The 12,125-nt window shown below is 60.8% G+C and overlaps 4 protein-coding genes across 4 annotated transcripts; 2 read left to right on the top strand and 2 right to left on the bottom strand.

The window, feature by feature from the left end:
* Positions 1 to 1,978: 1,978 nt before the first annotated feature.
* On the bottom strand, positions 1,979 to 3,483 carry BKCO1_400004 (fad binding domain protein; the record flags this gene model as incomplete). The annotated part of the gene is made up of 4 exons (XM_020275449.1): positions 1,979 to 2,365; positions 2,428 to 2,807; positions 2,860 to 3,128; positions 3,191 to 3,483. 4 exons carry the CDS (start codon positions 3,481 to 3,483, stop codon positions 1,979 to 1,981), a joined length of 1,329 nt encoding a protein of 442 aa, XP_020128512.1.
* A 1,264-nt stretch (positions 3,484 to 4,747) lies between these two features.
* BKCO1_400003 (ring finger domain protein) lies at positions 4,748 to 6,937 on the top strand (the record flags this gene model as incomplete). The annotated part of the gene is made up of 6 exons (XM_020275438.1): positions 4,748 to 4,855; positions 4,906 to 5,175; positions 5,235 to 5,344; positions 5,393 to 5,520; positions 5,581 to 5,748; positions 5,949 to 6,937. 6 exons carry the CDS (start codon positions 4,748 to 4,750, stop codon positions 6,935 to 6,937), a joined length of 1,773 nt encoding a protein of 590 aa, XP_020128508.1.
* A 771-nt stretch (positions 6,938 to 7,708) lies between these two features.
* On the bottom strand, positions 7,709 to 9,784 carry BKCO1_400002 (uncharacterized protein; the record flags this gene model as incomplete). The annotated part of the gene is made up of 4 exons (XM_020275427.1): positions 7,709 to 8,089; positions 8,161 to 8,322; positions 8,388 to 9,417; positions 9,477 to 9,784. The coding sequence occupies 4 exons, from the start codon at positions 9,782 to 9,784 to the stop codon at positions 7,709 to 7,711; spliced, it is 1,881 nt and encodes a 626-aa protein (XP_020128507.1).
* A 739-nt stretch (positions 9,785 to 10,523) lies between these two features.
* Positions 10,524 to 12,107, top strand: BKCO1_400001 (uncharacterized protein; the record flags this gene model as incomplete). Its single annotated transcript, XM_020275413.1, has 5 exons — positions 10,524 to 10,590; positions 10,646 to 10,899; positions 10,950 to 11,225; positions 11,277 to 11,836; positions 11,968 to 12,107. Coding segments are annotated over 5 exons (1,297 nt in total), but the record flags the coding sequence as incomplete, so codon positions are not given.
* Between the last annotated feature and the right edge of the window lie 18 nt (positions 12,108 to 12,125).

Raw genomic sequence — 12,125 nt, 5'->3', positions numbered from 1 at the left:
ATCAACGGTGAGATGGTCGGCGCTCCTTACACGGAGGGACGCTGCTGCAGAGGCAAGGTGACTGGCTTGGGCGGAACCGACAAAGACGTCGAATGCATGGGTTGAACTTTGTCGTTCCGCGAGATGGTGCGCCCAGCGTACCAGCGCGGCGAAAGGTGATGCTCGGGCGGTGCGGTAAAGTGACTGGTGCTCGACGGCGAACAGCAGGCAGGTGGCGACATCCCCACAACCCAATCGCGCAGACTGCATCCTGTCGAAGTTGAAAAAGTACGACGCCGCACTGTGTCTGGTGTTGGCTAATGGCCTGAATACTGTCTGACAGATCCAATATCCGACCTCATGATACATAACTTCCAAGACTTTATGGATTACCTCATTAGGAAGCTTGAACGACGGCTGTACTTCATTGCGGGCTCGATTCTGCCTAGTGTCGTGCTTCGGTTCCTGCATTGGGTTAGAGTTCAGGCTGTCGGTGTGACTGCGAGACGAATGAGTGTCAGCTTCCGGGGCGCCTTTTTCTTGGCTTCTTTGATACACTTCGCTCTCCCCCTCTTTTCCCCTCTATATCTCTACGTCTCTATGTTGCCATGGTTGCGCACGATTTGGTGCGATCTTTTCTGAAGCGCCGTCAGTTTTATTATAGTATGGGTGAACCGGTTATCAGCCCTGAATCGTGGGAGAGGCATTAATGCAAGAATACTCGCTGTCCACTTGACGGAACTAACCGCCTCACCCATATTCCTCTGTTGCTTCCCAAGATCTCCATAACCATTTTTTTGCTGGCTGCGCCATAGATGCCGGAAATATCAATCCGATGAGAGCAGATAGTCCCACCCGTCGTCAGTCACCGCCAAAAATGGCCAATACCTCGGGAGCCGCAAACCGTAGGTCAGAACTAGACGCCAACCCCGTCAATCAAGCGACACACATACTCCAGGCACTCCACCACATCCCCATCCCCAGCCCTGGCTCCCTCACATCATCCAACCCATCTCCGACCGGCCACAAACCAACACACTGCCACCAACCAGCCAAAGCAAACACCAACCACCAAACCCAGACGTACCACGGAACTCTTCCACACTGATCAGCTGTACACCTCCCCCCAAGCCGCGGCCCGTCCACCCACCCACCGCATCTCGTTTTACTTTTTGCCCGCCATCCCCATCCGAGTCTTGCTCGGTCCGGATACGAAAGCAGTCGATCGTTCGCCAATTGACGGGGACTCTCTGATCGAGAAACGAACGGTACGCAGCGCAGCGCACACACACACTCTCTCTCCCTCCCTCCCTCCCGTCGCCGCTTGCGCTCAGCCCGCCCGCGCGCGCGCTTACGTATCGAAGGGCAGCTCTATCCGCAACGCACGTCCTACTACGGCTGTTTCAAACACGACTCGACACGACTCGACTCGATTCGAGCACAAAAAGAAAGAGAGTGCCGTATTATTATTGCACAAGGAACTGGGGGGTGGGGGCATATATGTGGTCTATCTAGGCTTGCCGGGCCGATTATAGCGCGAACCTTCGTTGCTCTTTTTATATCCCTTCGGGTTTGGCGCGACGGTTGGTGATTGGCTGGCCGGAAGGACCGTAGTCGAGTCACGGTTTACGGAAGGCAGGTCCTTGCCCTGCACCGTGAAGTAACTATTAAGAGGGGTTCTGTACGAGTAAGACTAAGTTGGGTGCTTATACGTGGTGCATAATTAATTCCAATGGCTTTTGCAGGATCGATTTATTCTTATAACTTCCATTGGGTAGATGCGACATCGGAGCGGAAACCACTCATATGGTGCGTTTGAAGCTCTCTCTCTCTCTCTCTCTCCCTCTACATCTCACCCTTCTCCACTATGGTTGTTTCCCTCACGTCTTTGGTATCCCATTTGACCCCCTGATCTCTTTCGAGGTTACAATAAATTACTTCCAGCCCAAGATTTCCCCCCTCCCATCATCAGTCTCTCTTCGCCGATTTACTGAGCTGCTTACAGCCTCGCCTCCACCGCCGGCGCCCCTTCGGCGGCCTTCCCTTCGACGTCCGGATCCGCCACAAAGTCCAACCACGGGCCGGCCCGCGAAAACGCGCCGTAGAGATCGGCCTTGCGGCCATCCGGAATGTACGGACTCACCCAGCGAGACGCCATCTTCAGGTACCAGGTGTCCTGAGCCTCGTAGCGGGTGACGACGCCGGAGAGGGTGACGACGGTCTCGGCGCGGCCGCGGTGGTGCGCCTCGTACGTGGCGTCGAACAGTTCCTGGAGTTGCGAAGTGGTGGGCGAGGGGGAGAGGGAGAGGAGGTGGTGGAGGCCGTTGGTGATGCGGACGATGCCTTCGTAGGCCGTGTTGGCGCCGAGGCCGGGGTTGACGGTGGCCTGTGTTCGGGAAGATTATTAGTGTGGAGTTTTGGGTGGAGAGAGAAGAATAATCCACTGACCTTGTGCACGGCATCGCCAATGAGCACGACGCGGCCGTTGCTCCACTTCTTGCTGACGCCCTCCTCGAGCGGGGCCAATGTCGCGCGCACACGCGTGTCCCACAGGTCCTGCAGCGTGTATCCGGGGCCGATGACCGTCTTGCCGTAGTCGGCCACCAACTGCGCGGCGTCGGCGTCGGTGAAGCGCGGCACGTTGGGCATGCGCGACACCTGGTCCATCTTGACGTAGAAGAACCAGAAGAGCAGGCCCGGCACGCCTGCCGTCGAGAAGGACGAGTGGTAGTCGTAGTACGACGTGTGGATCATGCCGTCTGCCATCATCGGCTTGGACGGGTCGTTCTTGCTCACTCCGAAAAGGCACTTGTATTCGGCCGTGAAGCCTGTGGCGGTCAGGAAGCTGCGCCTGATGCAAGCGGCATGGAAGATGCTTACCTTCCTTGATCTCCTTCCCCAGATCCGGCTGCGTCTTGGCGATCTCGTCGGCCATCAGGGTCCGCACATGGCTGTGGACGCCGTCGGAGCCGACCAGGATGCTGCCCTCAATGGTCTCGCCGGTGCTCGTCTGGACGGTGATGGCATTCTCCGACTCGGTGTACGTCGCAACCGCCGTGTTGGCGCGGATCTTGGACTTGTCCTGGACGTGCTTGTAGAGGATCTGGATGGCTTCGCAGCGCTCCAGGAACACCCACGGGCGGCCCATCCTGCAGTTCACGCAATACGTCATCAACACAAAGCCCGATTCGGTTCTTGGACCCAAACATACTTCTCGTAGATGTCGGCAAACAGGCGCGAGTCCTCAAAGCACTTGCCATTCTCGTCAAAGTGCTGGCGGTACAGAATTGGCACGGTGGTGTTCTTGATGTCCTCCCACACGCCCAGCTGCTCGAAGACCTTGATCGAGTGCGGCTGGAAGCCGATCGAGGCGCCCAGCTGCGGGCCAATCTCGCCCTTCTCCAGCAGCACGTAGTCGATGCCGGCGCGCTCCAGGCAGAGGGCAAGCATCAGCCCACCCAAGCTGCCGCCGGCAATGATGACCTTGAACGAGGACGCGGACATGGCGATTTGCTGCCAGATGTGGTGGTGTGAAACTGCGGGGCTGGCAGAGAGCGTGAGAGATTGGCAGGGTGCGGAAGGCCAGGCCTGAGGTGCTGGGAGTCTGGGGAGCAGCTACCCTGTCGTCTGGGCGCAAGGGAAGGTGAGAGGGAGCCGTGTCGGGCAGGCAGCAGAGGACATGGTTTTTTGTGCGGTCAAATAGTCCGTGCAGCAGTGTGCAGCTGTATCGTCAGGCCACGGGCAGGGCTGGTAGTGCTGGCGACAGGTAGGCTGCGGCGAGGGTTCCATGTTGGTAAGAGTGCAATGAATCGGCGGCGCAGACCAACTGGTTTCAAGGGCAAGTGATTGGCATGGCCATGACTAGAACAGGTCGATCTGGGTCGCTGGGACGCTGCACGGCGGGTTGTGCAGAAAAGACGGCATGGCGGGCCAATGGAGCCAATGGGGGATGTCGGCTGGCGGCTGCGGTGCGGCACAGGGCGGCCGTGCGCGGAAGATAAAAGTTGCAGAGCGCCGCTTCCCGTTCCTGACGGCAGACGCAGCTGCGCATTTCCCCATCCGGCGGCCGCGGCGGGGCATCCAGCACGAGAAGCAGCGAAGGGGCGGCTCACGGCTGACGACGCAGGGGCATGGACCTCAACGGCGGCTAGGGACGGCCGGCTGCCGGCTCGAGCGGCCCCAGCGGCGCCCCCGTCGCCCGCCGCCCGTTGCCCGTCGCCCGTCGCCCGTCGCCCGTCGGCAGCGGTGCCGCAGAGCGGTCGTGGGGCGCGTGGTGCCACTTGACTTCGCCCCGGCCGGGGTGCCTGTGGGCGGGACTACTTCCGCCCAGCCAACCGGCCCAGGCGGCGGTGAGGCTGCTCACATGCAGCGCTCCATACCGACTTCGGCACCGGCCAGACCCATCACGCCTCAGCAACGGCTGTCCCCTGTCCCGCGCCACACCACGCGAGCCTGCCAGCCTCGAGCGCCGCTGACTCGCATCTGTGGGCATAGAGTTGGTTCTTCAATGCGACAGCAGGCCCGCCGAGAGTCAGTTTCCTCGACGCCCGATGGTGCAGTGCCTGCCGGCATGCCGTCCTCTACAATACTATCGACACTGCCGGGTTCTTCCTGATGTGCCGATAATCGTACATCCTCGACAGGGGCGCCGTGTTGCTTCCCTTTAATTAACTCCCCGACCGTCAACCACCACCGAGGCCTGCTGGCCTCTCCAGCTCCCTCCCCCCCCGTCCAGCGCTGCGATTCCCTTCGCTCGGCAGACGTCGAGATGCCTGTGGCACTCGAGTCGCAGAAGCTGTTGACATGGTTGCCAAGGGATGACCAGAATGGGGCCTACACGCCAGCAGAGATCCCCATTGTAGGCAGAATCATGTCTGTGAGTCTGAGCCCAGTCCGCGCCGCGCCTTCCAGCTGACCATGGCCGAGATGATCCTGTCGCTTTTGACGCTGTGCGTCTTGTCCATCTGCATCACCCGCCGCGTGCAGCACATCCGCCGCTGGTCGACCATCCCGCTGGGCGCGTGGTACATCCTGTTGATCTACGTCGACTCGTTTCTCTTCGTCTTCATCACCGCCGTCTTCAAAGATGTCGGCCTCAACGAGACCGTGTCCATCTGCAGAGGCGCCATCCTGCTCTGCTTGACCCTCTACCTGTCGACAAAGGTGTGCGTCTACCTGTTCCTGGTCGAGAAAGCCGTAAGTGGAGACCCCCGCCCATGTGCAGGCGCATCCCACGCTCACCACGCTCGGAATAGTACATTGTGCGCGGTAGCAACGAATCGAGGTACAAGGACAAGCTATACATCTTCAACATCTGCGGCGCAATGGGGCCGTATGGCGTCCTTGCCATCCTGAACATCATCTGGTGAGACTCGCCGCGCTGGCTCCAACCACCCATGCTGACCCGGCCTAGGAGATTTTCACACGTCAACGACGGCACCTGCGTCATCGGAATGGAGAAGAGAGCCCTCATGCCGCTCATCATCTTCGACGTTGCCGTCAACGTCTACCTGACCGCGCTCTTTATCGTGCCACTTCGCCGTAAGCTTGGCCATTGGCTCACCTGCCCATCCTCCTCTCGCTAATCACTCGCCATTGTAGAGCTGTACTCGTACAAGTCCAGCCAAACCGGGACCCTGCACACCATGGCCGTCCGCACCTTCTTCGGCTCCTGCGCCACTCTGACCTCGTCCATCGCCAATCTGACCCTGCTCATGGTCCTCGATGGCGAACCTGCGTGGATCTGCTTCTTGAGCTGCAACGTTGAAAGTATGTTGAACACCCTTCCATGGACAACAACGGGAAAAAGAAAAACATGCACTCGGAAACCCATCCCCCTTCCATCTCCAAAAGATGCATCAAGACTAGAAAAAGAGAGAGAACGAAAACAACAATTCTTTTTCTCTCTCTCCAAAACCAAAACCAAACCCAAAACCAAAAGACCCCATCGCTAACCAAGCCTTCCACAGTCCTCTTCTCCTGCCTCACCCTCCACTGGGTCACCTCCCGCGACCGCACCGGCCAAACCACCAACCGCAGCTACTCGCACTCAAACGGCGAGCCGGGCCCCTCCGGCGGCCACAACAACTCAGGCTCCCACCCGCTGTCGTACGGCAAGCAAACGCGCTCCCGCGACCGCGACCGCAACGGCAACATCATGGGCACCGAAACCCTCATCTCAGAACACTACCAAGACCGCGCGCACGCCGCCGCCGCCTCGTCGACGACGAACCGCGGGGGCCACGGCCGCAAAAGCGCCAGCGTCAGCGTCTGGCCCGAAGCAGACGAGGAATCGACGACGGGCATGCTGAGCGGCAGCGGCGGTGGCGGTGGCGGTGGCATCTTCGGCAGCCACGAAGGAGAGACTGGCGTCAGAGACGCGGCCGAGGACCTGGGCTCGTCGTCGTGGCCCGAAGACACGCGGGCGGTCGTGAGCGCCAGCTGCGGGCGCGCGGAGAGCATTCACAACATCGACGACGATGACGATGGCGACGACAATGGCGGCAACGACCAGCACCACCGCGCCGTCGTGGCGCAGGGCATCGCGCTGGGAAGGATCGTCGTGACGAAGCAGAGCGAGGTGCGCGCGCTGACGAGGGAGGAGGAGAGGCGGGAGAGGGAACTCGCCGCGGCGGCGGCGGCGGCCGGCCCGGCAGCGCGGCGGGGCGTTACTAAGGGAGGAGGAGGGGGAGGAAGCGGAGGGAGGTCGTCGCGGAATAGTCGGCATGGGAGCAGGAGCGCCATTGCTGGGGCGGGGGTCGTGATGGCTACGGCGGGCGCGACGACGACGGCGGCGTTGCAGACGGCGGGCGCCGCCGGGGTCGATGGCGCGGAGAGCAGCGATACCGAGTCGTCGCGGAGTACGACGGGGGGCGGGAGGGGCGGCGCGGGGAGTGCGAGGGAGGGGAGTACGGACAGCATGATTTTGGCGGCGCCCGGGCCCGTGCATATGGTTTGAGAAGCTGTAAGGTGCGGGCGTGGGGATATGATGTGATGCGGTGCGATGTGCGTTGTGCGTTGGCGTTGGTGGTGACCCGACATACCCCATACGACTCTGATATTTATTTATTTTTTTCTTTCTTCTCTATTTGAAGCTTATATGAGGAGTTTGGGCCTGGGAACTTTGCCCTTGTGCGGCCGGACAACTATTTACCGGTATGTAGTATATTGTATGTATGTGTGTACATGGCATGGCATTCATGACATGGTGGGCCCCGTGGAGAATAATGCGAAGTGTTCTCTCTCTCAACACCACACGAGGTGACCGTCGACGCGCAGCTTGCTTGCAGACGTTTCCCCGTCCGCAGGGTTTGCCATGGGGTACCTACTGCATATGTAGATTGGTCCCAGCAACCGGGCTCTTGGGTACTTACGGCAGCTTGGCGGGTCTTTGTCTTGGAAATCCTGGCGTGATAGTACCTAACTTTTGGGGAGGGGAGGGGAGGGGCGGATCCCGGTCCGTGGCACCGAACGTTCCTCCCGACCGGGTTGAGTGGGGACCACTCTGGGCCAAGGAGAGGAGGTGTTGATCGAGATTGATGACGTTACCGAGATCGGTATGAGGGTTTTTTTTTGAATGACCAAAATGAAACAAGGGGGCGCCGAGGGCCAAGTGAGTGCAAGGCTGGCTTCTCTTGGCGCCTAGCGATGGAGAGAGCGAGCTGTCGGAATGGGCTAGGCATTCCTCTCTGCGAAACATGCCTCCTACCTCACACGTACACGCTTATTATTAGTCGACGATTTCCGTCATCAGATCGTCCGGCCACCTCGGCTGATCCACGCCGTTCGTCCTCGTGCCGACGTTGAAGCCCGGCCTGACCTTTTGCTCCTCCGGGACACCCTCGGCCACTTCGTACCTGGCCACGGGCTTGGGCGTGCGGATGGGGTGGCCCAAGTAGCCGCACGGACGGTCCTCGAAATACTCGGGCTTGAGCAAGACGTGGCTGCTGTTTTCCTTGATCATGGCCATGAAGCGTGGGAGCGTGTAGAGCATGTGGTGGTAGTGGCGGAACACCTGCCTCCCGTTGCGCGTCCACACATCCTCCCACACGGCTTTCGGATAGGTGCCGACGCTGTTGACCAGCCATTGAGAGTAGTAGTTCAGAGCAATCTGAGGGGGGGAGGGGGAATCATCAGTGGAAGGGAAGACGGCGAACCCGATGGGCACCAGGGGACACTCACGTCGACTTTGTAAGAGCCACCGTCCTGGGCGCGGCGCATGATGGCATCCAGCGTGCCCGCAATGCCACAGATGCCGGTGCAGTAGTCGGAGTTTGGGAAGACGGGCGTGACGGGCTCGTCATTGCCCATCGCGCGTCCGAACTCGTACGAAACGCCGCAGTTCTACAAGACGTGGTCAGCCTTGATGTCCCGATCGATCCCTCACGAAGCAACACCAGCTAGCTCACCGCATCACTGATCTGCTGCCACCCGCTCCTGTGGCTCCACGGCCCATGCCACCCGTACGAGTTCTCCCTCACGACGATGAGCCCCCTCTCCCTATCCTTGCAGATATCCATCAGCCCCTCGTACGAAAACCCAAACTTATCCAACACCCCGGGCCGGTACCCCGTCACCACCACATCCGCCTCCCTCACCAACTCGACGCACCTCCCCCTCTCCGCCTCGTCCCGAAAGTCCAAACACGCGTTCCACTTCCCCCAATTCAGATCGACATGGCACCCCGCATGATCCGGCACCGCCCCGCTCACCACCCTCATCACGCTCGCCCCCAGCTCCGCCAGCCCGCGCGTCGTCGCCGGCGCCGCCACCATCCGCGTCAGATCCACGACCTTGAGCCCCGCCAACGGCCTCGCCGGACTCCCCTTCTGCTGACGATCCTCCCACCACCCCGCGCGCTGCTTCTGCTTCTGCTTCTGCTTCGGATTCGAATGATCCAGAAACGCATCCACCTCCCACAGCCCCGCGTGCGCGTTCGCGCGCCCGTGCTCGCTCGCGCGGTACTCGTCCGCCGTCCAGCACACGGTGCCGGCCTGGCGCGCGCTCGCGGGCCCGTCGTCGCTGACGGCGCGCTGCAGGTCCGCGGCGCGCCAGGCGCGCACTTGGGCCGCGACGGGGCGGCACGCCGCTTCCAGGGCGGTGGGGCTGGATGGGTCGTCGTCGGCGGCGGCGGCGGCATCGAGCGGCAGGCCGAGGAGGCGCAGGGTGGGCGCGGGGTCCATGGAGCCGTGGGTGTGGAAGAAGCGGGGGGTGCTGCTGTCGGCGTCGGCGTCGTCGGCGCAGCGGTAGATGTTTGTGGCGGCGAGGCGGTGGGCGGAGGCGAGGTGGTTGTGTTTGTCCCAGTGGGTGGGGAACTTGGTGGCGGCGAGGGCGGCGAGGGCGGCGAGGGTGGCGTTCTTTGTTGGGCGGGCGACGCCGAAGGGCTCGCCGCCGAGGGTGTTGGTGACGAGGGACATGAAGAAGAGTTGGGCGTGGTCGCTGGTGCAGTCGGGGCGGTTAGTATCGGGGGTGGGGGAGAGGGAGGGAAGAGGGCTTACGTGTTGATGGTGACGTTCTGGGGCTGCACGTTGTATTTGCGCTTGAGGAGGACGTTCACCATGGTGGCTTCCAGGGCCTTGAGGGCGGATACGCTCTCTGCGAAGCGCCAGTTGATGGGCACGGAGGGCAGTCTGGATCCTTCAAACTTCACATTGTGGGCGAGCTCCTGCGCCTCCGGGGGCAGCACCTTGGCGATCAGAGGATTGCTGATGATGCCTTCATGGAAGACCCTGTGCGTTTCCTCGGGGATGGAATAAGAGGCGATGTCCTCCTTCTGATCAACAGCAGGTCCGTTCGTGGTCGCCATTGTGCCGTCGATGGATGATCAAACCTCTTACTCGAAGTGGGATCCCGTATGCTTAAGTACGCATGGATTTTGCCGGCTTGGAGGATTCGAGGTGAGTCGCGACCACTGATCACGCAGCGATTGCGGATCCTCGGAGCAGGGGCGTTGGTCGAAAAGTGGGCGTGTCTGTTATTTTTGGCATCACGGCATGTGTGATTGCTCACATCATCGCGGATGCTCTATCGGCGGACGCAGGTCAGAATAACACCACTGATTCAGGCCTCACGCTCTAGAAGCAACCGCCGGCAGCTTTACCTCATGCGGGAGAGTTGCGGGGCGCGGAGAGCGGGGACTCGTTCCGACCCCTGACCATCATGGACCCTTGGAATCCGCGGTCCCCAGCCGGCTCCCGTGCTGCGCGCGCGGCGGCTACTCGAGGCGTTCGACATGACTTTTCGAAACATATAAACTCAGCTGCTGCGATGGCTTCTTTCGACGGTCGAATCACGCCCGGCTTGCAAGGAGCTCGTCCCCACCGCATCGGCCCGCACTTCCCTTTGCAGCCGATCACAGTGGGGTGGGCCGGCCCATTGCGCCCCTTTTGACCGTTTCACTGTCTCTATCGTCGGTGCCGAGCGTGGTTTCTTTTCACTCCTGAGCTGCCCTTTTGCATAGCGTTACACAATTTTGTCCAATAAAACGTGCGCGTCCCACAGCTGCGCTTCAAAGCCTCCTGCTACGTACTCCATCCTGCCATATCATGTCTGACGCAGACGACTGGCGGGAACCCCGCCCCGTGCGGATTGCCAATTGCTCCGGCTATGCTGGTGAGTACGTACCCCTATCCGGCAGGGAACCCGCGCGTTGACAGTCTTCCCGCAGTCGATCCTGGCTACCACATGCGCTTCCAGGCCGAGAACGGCCCTGTGGACTTCATCACCGGCGACTATCTGGCCGAGTTCAACCTGGGCGACATTGCCGAGGCCATGGCCGCCGGCGCGCACCCGGGCTACGCAGAAACCGCGTGGGACGGCATTGAGCAGACGGTCGACCTGCTGGCCGCGCGCAACATCAAGCTCGTAATCAATGGCGGTGCACAAAATCCCAGAGGCTTGGCCGTGAAAACCCAGGAACTGGTAAGTCTGGGATTGCATAAGCAACATGGCCCGGGTGCTGATTAAGGCAGATCTCCCAAAGGGGTTATGATCTGAAGGTTGCATACGTGGAGGGCGACAACTTGACATCGCTTGTCCAAGAGCAGCTCCTGAGAGGGGAGCTGCTGCCGCAACTCGACTCGGAGAATCCCGACATCCCCACCCCCAAGGACGCTCTCGCCCTTGAAAACACCTCGGACCATCCCGTCGTGGCCGCCAATGCCTACTTGGGAGCCCGTGAGATCAAGGTGGGCCTGGGCCTGGGTGCAGACATCGTCATCTGCGGGCGCGTGTCTGATGCATCACCAGTAAGCTCTCGAACCGCGGCAAGCTCGCCGTTAAAAGCTAACGTTGCTCAGGTTGTTGGTGCTGCTGCGTACTGGCATTCTTGGACGGACCAAGACTTTGATTGTCTGGCTGGTGCTTTGGTCGCCGGCCATCTCATTGAATGCTCGAGCTTCGTCACCGGAGCCAACTACTCGGCCTTCTACGAGCATGACCTGGACGAGCTGTATGACCTTGTACACCCCATTGCAGAGGTGTCGGAGGACGGCACCTGCGTCATCACCAAGCACCAGGCTGGCAAAGGCTTCGTCACTGCCGACACGGTCAAGTGTCAGTTCCTGTACGAGCTGCAGGGCAACATCTACCTGAACAGTGACGTGAATGCCATCCTAGACGATGTCCGGATAGAAGAGATTGGCCGCAACCGGGTCCGTGTCTCGGGCATCCGCGGTGCGCCGCCGCCGCCCACGACCAAGCTGGCCATATTCTACCGCGGCGGCTACCAGAGCGAGCTTCTCATCAACGCATGCGGCTATGCCACTGCCGAGAAGTTCAAGCTCTACGAGAAAGTCATCCGGAACGGACTGCGGAAGCACGGCGTCCTCGATCAATTCGACGTGCTCGAGTTCCAGATGTAAGCTCTCTCTCCCTCTCTCTCACCCTCACGCTCTCCCTCTCCCCCTCTCTCTCCCTCTCCCCCTCCCTCTCTCTCTTTCTCTCCCTCTCCCCCTCTCCGCCACCCCCATCGCTGACCCCAACCACCAGCATCGGCACGCCAGAAGAGAACCCCCGCTCCCAACTACGAAGCACCACCTACCTCCGCATCTTCGCCCAAGCCTCCCGCCCGGACCTAATCTCCACCATCCCCAAGATCGCCAACGAATACGCCATGCAACAATTCTCCGGTGCGTCCCACCCCCCCC

Source organism: Diplodia corticola, assembly GCF_001883845.1.
Source record: "Diplodia corticola strain CBS 112549 chromosome Unknown scaffold40, whole genome shotgun sequence".
Taxonomy (NCBI): domain Eukaryota; kingdom Fungi; phylum Ascomycota; class Dothideomycetes; order Botryosphaeriales; family Botryosphaeriaceae; genus Diplodia; species Diplodia corticola.
This window is presented reverse-complemented; position numbering and strand designations above follow the sequence as displayed.